Source organism: Tachysurus fulvidraco, chromosome 1, assembly GCF_022655615.1.
Source record: "Tachysurus fulvidraco isolate hzauxx_2018 chromosome 1, HZAU_PFXX_2.0, whole genome shotgun sequence".
Taxonomy (NCBI): domain Eukaryota; kingdom Metazoa; phylum Chordata; class Actinopteri; order Siluriformes; family Bagridae; genus Tachysurus; species Tachysurus fulvidraco.
Window position 1 is genome coordinate 1,921,939 of NC_062518.1, and position 10,000 is coordinate 1,931,938.

A 10,000-nucleotide genomic window follows, 5' to 3' on the forward strand; every position below is an offset into this window, starting at 1 on the left:
CTGCTGCTCACCACGGCCTCGATAAAAGCGAATCGATTTTCTCCTGCCCTCCTCCACATATTGTTACTGCTCAATTTAAAATAGAGATGGTATCACTGGCAGACCCCGAAACTGCTTGCTTATAATTCACTCAATACAGCCATCATTTTTTTTTATGTTTAAAAACTTGCTGAACTCTAAAATGATGTGTATATAAATGAGTCCTCATGGATGTCCAACCCGATTTGCATAAATCCATGTTTGGGGATTATATTTGCGTTATCTATTATTTGGGGCGGGGCTTCGTATAATATCATTATAATATTAGTATTATATATAATATTGTATTATGATCGATAAACGATCGGGACCAAATGTGACACGAGCGACCCGAACATGACGCTTTTTTTTCATTAAATGTTATGTAGACTAGTTAATCTAGCTAGCGATCAGGAGATGGCGGTCGTCATAGTAGCGTACGTTTTAACGAATTTGGCTGCTGTTGAAAAAGATCAACGAGAAAACAGATTTATGTTCATGTAAATAAAAACACACTAAAATATAATTAGAAATGATGTGAGTTTTTTTTTACTAGCATTTAACTAGCTAGAGTAGCTAATGTTAATGATATTAGGCTATTAAGGATGTTTCCAAACTGTATATTTATGTAAAGCTGTATAAAGAGCTTTATAGACCATGGGGCATTAACAAAGCCATTAAATAATGTATTACTGAATATATAGCGATTTTTAAATGACACGTTTAAAGGGACTTTAATTAAAGGTGGGGTCTCCGATTTGTGAGAAACGTTTCTGAAAACCGAGTCGGGCCAAATAATAGACAAAAATCAAAACAAAAAACAAAACAAACGTGTAGCCGATGAGCAGAAAGGGGCGGGGCTTGTCGATAAGGGCGGAGAGAGTGTCCGGTGCGCGTGTGTGACGTTAGCAGAAAGCGGTTTTAACATCGACATGGAGGATAAAAACAAAGAAAGAAAGAGAAGAAAGACTTACGATAAGGACAAGAAGTAGGACGTGTTAATATAGGATCAGCTTTCCAACGCTGGAGAGAACTGAAGGAGCAGGAAGTTGGCCACATATTCACAGGTTGGAGTTTCCCGAGTCAATAACTCCTGAGCTAAACGCTGTTACTACACAAATAACACCTCTTTTCTATCGTAGTAATGTAGAGAGGCAGCTACAACCGCGTTTTGTGTAGTAACAGCGTTTAGCTCAGGAGTTATCGACTCGGGAAACTCAGACCTGTGAATATGTGGCCGACTTTACTTAAGACGCCGAGGCGCTTTTTTCCTTCTCGATAGGTGAGTAACGTTGGTTTTGCTTTGTTACACAGAACTAATATATGCCTTTGTCCTTTACATCATTATGCTTGTGTGGCATTTTTGCTTGTTTGTTTATCTACAATCGTATCGTTCTTCCCTTCAGCTATGATAAAGTCACGTTTCTTTCCGTTAGTCGCCCGGGTTACGTATGTACATGTGGGCGGAGCTATCGATACAGGGGTGGGACCCGTTTGGGTTAGGGGCGTGTTTGTTTTGGTGATTTCAAACTTCAACATTAGCTTTTAAAAATCGGAGACCGCACCTTTAATACTGTGTAGTATTCACTATGTACTATGCAGCCTAATACAAACATTATAACATACTGGCATTAATGTGGCTTCATCTCACACTCTTATATTTACTCTTATATATAGATAATCTTATATAATCTTATTTGATATAGACAAATTACTGAAGTAAATAAACTATTCTATTTTCTTACATTGTTATTACAGACAGTTTTACACCACCGATGTAGTTTTGGTGTATTTTTCTTATAAGTATGTTAGATCGTGCGGAGCCGAAGGCCGAAGTTACTCTGAGGGAAAACCCCACACCGGGAAAGGGTTATGCTTCTGTAATGAGCACTGTGGATGTGATGTGATGTGAAATGAAGCTATTATTTTTTATTTATTTATTTATTTATTTTCCCTTCTAAAACCCTGCTGCGTTCGATCAAATATACCAGTGCCCTCCTACCTACGTAGTCTACGAGGAGCGTTTCGGCTCGCTGCTGCGAGTAAAGCGCGATCTTTTAGGGACACGTGATCGGTCATAACATAGTGACAATAACATAACACGGCGAAGAGCGCGTATGGATTGCGATGGTTCGTTTTTTTTTACCTGATTATGACTTCCTAGCAAATAGAACACGTCTATAAACGTTTTTATGTTGTTGTTTTTCATTTGCACCAAGCATGGATGCAACCTCCATCTCATCTTACCTACAATTTATTGTCCCTCTTTTCTGTTTACTTCATTCCCATATTTTCAGATGGCTTGTACATGACTTGATGACGCTCGCAGAAATTAGGGTGTGTTTTGTGTAAATTCAATGTATATTACGGTAAAGGGGGATATGTGGATATAAATATAAAATGTAAATAAGGATGTTTTTGTTCTCAGAGTGCACTACAGTGTGGCTAAAACATTGATGGAGCTGTAAATGATGTGTGTGTGTGTGTGTGTGTGTGTGTGTGTGTGTGTGTGTGTGTGTGTGTGTGTGTGTGTGTGTGTGTGGCGGTTTTGTGTCCTCCATCAAAATCATGCAGTGTGTCGCGTTATCAAATCAAAGCCGTACTCTTTATGAGGGCTCTTATCATAAGAGGTTTTGTGTCTGTGTGTGTGTGTGTGTGTGTGTGTGTGTGTATGAAGAAAGAGAGAGCAAGACAGAGGAACAGAGGGAACGAGAGAGAGACAATGACAATGATAATGGCCTCTGTCGAAAATATTCTTCTCACTAATATATCCAGAAAAACTCTCAATGCTTCTCCACCGAGACGACAGGAAGCTCATATGAGGTCCTTTATTATATTCCTTATTATACTCCATTAGTGTGTATATGCGAACGTGCACACACACACACACACACACATACACACACAAGCTCTAGAAACACGTCCTTCAGGAAGCAATCCTGGAGGACGTCTCCGTTTGTGTCTCCCTGAACACGGCATCGTAATATGTACGAAGTACAAAGCTTAGAATTATAATTTGTCTGATATGGGTCGAGAGTTTGTGTGTAAAGGTGTAAAATATTACGAGTTAAAGCAAACCTAATAGGACACGGTGTGTTTACATGCACTACAGGGCAAAATATCTCTTCTCTGGTTAACGAGTTTAAGGTCGGGGTCAGGTGAAGACACAGGATTAATTAGCTACAGTAATTGTCAATGCAATATTCTTAGGAATATAGAAAAAACTCTGTGTGTGTGTGTGTGTGTGTGTGTGTGTGTGTGTGTGTGTGTGTGTGTGTGTGTGTGTGTGTGTGTGTGTGTGTGTGTGTGTCCACAGCTGGTCTGGCTGTTTGGTTTATACCTGGCTCACTAAGCTCAATCGTTTGGTGTCCAGGGACAGATGATTTGAAGCCAATGCACAAATTTGGACATAACACCTTGATCCGTGTGTGTGTGTGTGTATGTGTGTGTATGTGTGTGTGTGTGTGTGTGTGTGTGTGTGTGTGTGTGTGTGTGTGTGTGTGTGTGTGTGTGTGTGTGTGTGTGTGTGTGTGTTTTGAGAAGAAGATTTTTTTATTTGTACAGTAGGTTTGTCTAGCGGGCACCAAAGTGTTCTGTAGCAGTGTTCTTTTTTTTTTCCTTGAACATTTGCAATGTTTAACAATTAATGGACAGACAGACAGACAGGCAGACCGACGGGCGGGCAGACAGACAGACAGACAGACAGACAGACAGACAGACAGGCAGACCGACGGGCAGACAGACAGGCAGGCAAACAGACATACAGACAGACAGACTAGTAAGACCAAGTAAGAACAGATGAGAGAGGTCAGTTTGTAGGACAGGATACCTGCAGCTCTGACTGTAGACACAAAGTGTTATGTGGGGTGTAGAACAGGTAAAATAGCTGTTATACAGCACAGTGATACAGCACAGTGATACAGCACAGCGATACAGCACAGCGATACAGCACAGTGATACAGCACAGCGATACAGCACAGTGATACAGCACTGCGATACAGCACAGTGATACAGCAGCACAGTGATGCAGCACAGTGATACAGCACCGTGATACAGCACCGAGACACAGCACAGTGATACAGCACCGTGATACAGCACCGAGACACAGCACCAAGACACAGCACAGTGATACAGCACTGAGATACAGCACTGAGATACAGCACCATGATACAGCACAGTGATACAGCACAGTGATACAGCACAGTGATACAGCACTGAGATACAGCACATTGATACAGCACAGTGGTACAGCACAGAGATACGGCAGCACAGCGATACAGCACCATGATACAGCACAGTGATACAGCAACGTGATACAGCACAGCGATACAGCACAGCGATACAGCACAGCGATACAGCACAGTGATCCAGCACCGTGATCCAGCACCGTGATCCAGCACCATGATACAGCACTGAGACACAGCACTGAGATACAGCACTGAGATACAGCACTGAGATACAGCACCATGATACAGCACAGTGATACAGCACAGAGATACAGCACAGTGATACAGCAGCACAGTGATACAGCACCATGATACAGCACAGTGATACAGCACAGTGATACAGCACTGAGATACAGCACAGTGGTACAGCACAGAGATACAGCACCATGATACAGCACAGTGATACAGCACAGTGGTACAGCACAGAGATACAGCAGCACAGCGATACAGCACCATGATACAGCACAGTGGTACAGCACAGAGATACAGCAGCACAGCGATACAGCAGCACAGCGATACAGCACCATGATACAGCACAGCGATACAGCACAGCGATACAGCACAGCGATACAGCACAGTGATACAGCACAGTGATACAACACTGAGACACAGCACTATTTCTATCTATCCTGTGTCATATGTCAGTGTGTGATGTTAGAGGTCCCCGACTGAGTCCCACTGTACCTGTCTATTACACAGAGTGTTTGTTGTGTTGTCTGTATCTCAGCGAGGTCTCTCTGGGTTGATTGTGTTTAACGAGGTGCTTTTCTACTGATGTTACAGATATTTAGTGTAATGGAGGTGAATCAGCTGTCACTATATTACATCACCACAGGAGCTTCTCTGGCTCTCATATATTAGCATGAAAATCAGCTTCACACTGCTAATTGTTTTTCTCTTTAATGTCATCATTAACCTGCTGCTGCCTGTTTTCTCAGACACAAGAGTTATAGAATGACCTTTCTCCAGCTGCTAACACACACACACATTAACACATACACACACACACACACACACACACACACACACACACACACACAGACATACACATACACACACACACACACACATACACACACATTAACACACACACACACACACATACACACACATACACACACATTAACACATACACACACACACACACATTAACGCATACACACACACACAGACATACACATACATACACACACACACACACACGGACACATACATATACACATACATATACACATACATATACACACACACATACACAAACGCACACATACACACACACACATACACACACATTAACACATACACACATTAACACATACACACACACATTAACACACACACATTAACACATACACACACACATACACACACATTAACACACACACACACACACACACACACACACACACATTAACACATACACACACACACACATACACACACATTAACACATACACACACACAGACATACACATGCACACACACACACACACACACACACACACATGGACACATACATATACACATACACACACACACACATACACACAGACTCACATACACACATACAGACACACATAAACACACACGCATACATACACACACACATACACATGCACACATACACACACGCACACATACACACACACAGACTCACATATACACACGGACACGCACACACACACACACATTCTCACACACACACACACACACACACACACACACGTGCAGTTATTTAAAAATACAATAATAAATAAAATAAATCATTTCCGTGTTTTGGTTTTGCAGACCAAAGTCCTGGCTCTTGATCACCTAGATTAAGAGCGAGCCTGAGCACACATGCCATAATTACATAGACAAACCTCTCCTGGAATTACAGTGCAGAGAAGAGTTTTGTGCTTTTTGCTGCTTTAGCTGTGACTTCACACTGAACCTATTGTAAATGGTGTGTGGGTGTGATTGGGGCAATTAGAGAGGCTTTTGTTGGGCTGTGGGACGTTTTCTCTTACTACACTCACACTCTCAGCTTTACTGCACACTCACGCTGCTCGCTACATTCCCCCCCCCCTCCATGTTCCCGTTCTCCTTTTGTACAGCCACCTTTCGTATTTTCATGCTTATTTTTTATCCTTGTTTGTCTCGGCTGCATCTCTACACCACTTGCCTTGTTATAAATGTCAGGAGCTACAAATACTTGCTAGCTAGCAATTTATGGTAGTAAAATGCTTTTTATCGGTATTTGGGTCTTCGTTCACGTTGGTGCTTTTTTATGCCTCTTTATAACTAGCTTAACTTGTCAAAGTATAAGATTTCTACAAGAAACACTTGTTCATGAGAAACACAATCATTAGCCATCTTGCTTAGCTACATTAATATCATCCAGTTAGGGACAGGATCATATTTAGTGACATCACATGTAGCACCATCACTAAATAGATCATTCATTCATTCATTCATTCATTCATCTTCTACCGCTTATCTGAACTTCTCGGGTCACGGGGAGCCTGTGTCTATCTCAGGCGTCATCGGGCATCGAGGCAGGATACACCCTGGACGGAGTGCCAACCCATCACAGGGCACACACACACTCTCATTCACTCATACACACACACTACGGACAATTTTCCAGAGATGCCAATCAAGCTACCATGCATGTCTTTGGACCGGGGGAGGAAACCGGAGTACCCGGAGGAAACCCACGAGGCACGGTTTTAATACACAGATGGTGGTCTGCTCTCGGTTGCAAAGTTGCCCCAGGCTTATTCAGTGTGCGTTGGGTCGGGGAAATAGCCAACTTGTATACTGACAGGCCTACTGAATTCTACTGGTAATCCTCCCAGAAACTCATATCTATTTATCTCTATATATATTTCTCTATATATATCTATAGATAGAGAGAAGAGAGGGATGGAGAGAGCTAGGGAGAGAGAGAGAGGGGAGAGAGAAGAGAGAGAAAATGATAGGTAGAGAGAGACGAAAGGATATAGAGGAAAAGTAGAAAGGAGGAAGAGAGAGAAGAAGAGGAGAGAGAGAAAAGAAAGGGATAGATAGAGAAGTAAGGAGGAAGAAAAAAGAGAAAAATTATGAAAGAAAATAAGATAGAAAATAAATTATAGATAGATAAAAATATGAGGCTATAGATAGATATATATATTTGAATGATTATAGTTATATAATTAAAATTCTCTCTATATAATTATATAGATATATATATATATATATATATATAGACTCTCTCCCTTCGCTCTCTCTCTCTTTCTCTCTCTCTCTCTCCCTCTCCCTTTCTTTCTCTCGCTCTCTCTCTCTCTCTCTCTCTCTCTCTCTCTCTCTCTCTCTCTCTCTCTCTCTCTCTCTCTCTCTCTCTCTCTCTCTCTCTCTCTCTGCAGCGGGTCAACTCAGTCAGTCAGCACATCTGTCTCTCCAGCTCCCCTACACCGTCCTGGGCCTCGGCCGCAGTGCCAACTTCCTGGACCACCTTTTCGTCGGCATTCCCCGCCCCCCCGGGGTCAAGGTACACACGCTTATACTTTAATTCCGATTCCTTTGTAGCTCGCGGTTCTCTCGACCAGTTTAATTCACCTTCTGCCCTTCTTCTGCACTCTGAGCGAGAGAGACCAACTCTTCAACATCCATCTGACCTGCTGACATTCTGTTCTCTGTTCGTTCCCCTTTTTTCCCTTCCTTCTTTTCCCCTTTCTTCTTCATCTCGTTCTTCTTTCTTTCCTCGTTCCTTTTCGTTTTTCCGTCTCGTCTTTCCTCATCCTCACTTCTTTCACGTCCTCTCCTCAAACCTCCTTGAATATCCACCTTGTTTTATCTTTTCATCTATTCTCCTCCACCCTTCCTATCCTGTGTGTCCATTTTCTTTTCCTCTCTCTCTCTCTTCTTTTTTTCCATCGATTTTTTTTCCCTCTTCTCCTTTCCTGCCTCATCTCTTTTCTCCTTCTTTTCATCATGACCCCTTACTTTAGTCTTGCTCCGTCCTTCCACCGAGCTCCGCTGTCGGTTTTCCTACGTTTCTCATCTCTTTCATCACCTCTCCTTCTATTTTTCTCTCATGTGCCCCATCCCGTTTCTTCTTTTTCTCATTTTCTTTTGCCTCCTTGTCTTCTTGACATCTCCGCTTATTTCTTTTCCTCTCTTGCCTTCATGCATTCTTCATCTCACCTCTTCCCCTCCTCATCTTTCCAGTCATGTCTCATTTCATACCTCTGGATCCTTGCCTTCTCTTCTAACTTCTATCCTTCTCATTTTCTCCAAATTCTTTCCCAGCCACCATATTTTTTTCTCTCCTTCCCTTCTCGCCTCTTTTGTTCTTTTCTTTCCATCTCTCCTCGAGCATGACTTGTTGTGCAACACTTCATCCACTCCATTTCCCTAAAATAGCATCCTAACTGCACACTCTCGTTAAAGTGTGTAAGAAAACAGAGTCATAATGCGTTATTGTTATCGATGCAGCTTTGGAAATGAACCGGTTTCCCTGTGGAGGGATTGCAGAGAACAATAGAAAGACGAGTGCAGTGTTAGAGTTAATTGCCGAGCGAGTGTCTTCAGAGGCGGTGAAATCGCGGTAATTGATTGAGCTGCTGTGTGTTGTACATTACAGCTCATTAAAACATGCTAATTTTTGATAAGCTACTGCATGTAGTATGAAGGGAGGGGGGGTATTAGGAAGGGGTAATGATGGTAGACAGGTAATGGACACGGTAGGACAGCGGGGTTATGGCAGGACCGTAATACAGGGGATATGGTAGAACTGCAGGAATGTGGCGGGGCGGTGGGTTACAGTAGGAAGGTGGGGTTATATTGGGGTTATGGGAGGGCAACTATGTTACAGTACAAGGGTGGAATTAGGTGACATTAGGAAGGCGGGGTTTAGATTAGGACAATGGGGTTAAGTGTGTTACCCTAATGTTAGTGTAGTGTAACTAGTGTATGGTGATAAGTTCTGTCTCTTTGTAGGACATGAGGAAGCAGGAATGGACTGCCATCATCCCCAACTCTCAGCTCATTGTCATTCCTTATCCAAACAGTGACCCTCGCAGGTACACACACACACACACACACACACACATACATACATACATACATACACATACACACACACACACACACACACACACACACACACACACACACACACACACACGTACATACACACACACACACACACACACACGAACCACACACATACAACACATACACACAATCACACACACACACAACACACATACATAACACATAAAAAACAAACACACACACACACACACAACACACACACACACAACATACATAAACGTACATACACACACACACACCACACAACACACACACACAAAAACATACACACACACATACACACACAGCAATACAACACACACACAGAAACACACACAACACACACACACATAACACAACACCACAGACACACAGAACACACACACACATACATACACACACACAACACACCACACACATACACACACCACACACACACAACGACACACATACACACAAACGTAACACAACACACATAAAACACACCTTAACACACCACACACAACACACAACACACACACATTTCCACCTACCCAAAATACGCACACACAAACACACACATACACACAAACGTACACACACACACACACTCACACACACACACACATACACACAAACACACATACACACACACATACACACACATACACACACACACACGCACACGCACACATACGCACACACAAACACACACATAC

At 42.5% G+C, this 10,000-nt stretch overlaps 1 protein-coding gene across 1 annotated transcript in view; it reads left to right on the plus strand.

Annotated features, from left to right (window-relative positions):
* itfg1 (integrin alpha FG-GAP repeat containing 1) overlaps positions 1–10,000 on the plus strand; it is a 137,271-nt gene that overhangs the window by 98,950 nt on the left and 28,321 nt on the right. Inside the window, exons 9-10 of the mRNA XM_047815298.1 lie at positions 7,631–7,755; positions 9,207–9,289. Coding sequence (XP_047671254.1) covers positions 7,631–7,755; positions 9,207–9,289 — 208 coding nt within the window. The remainder of the gene's footprint in view (positions 1–7,630; positions 7,756–9,206; positions 9,290–10,000) is intronic.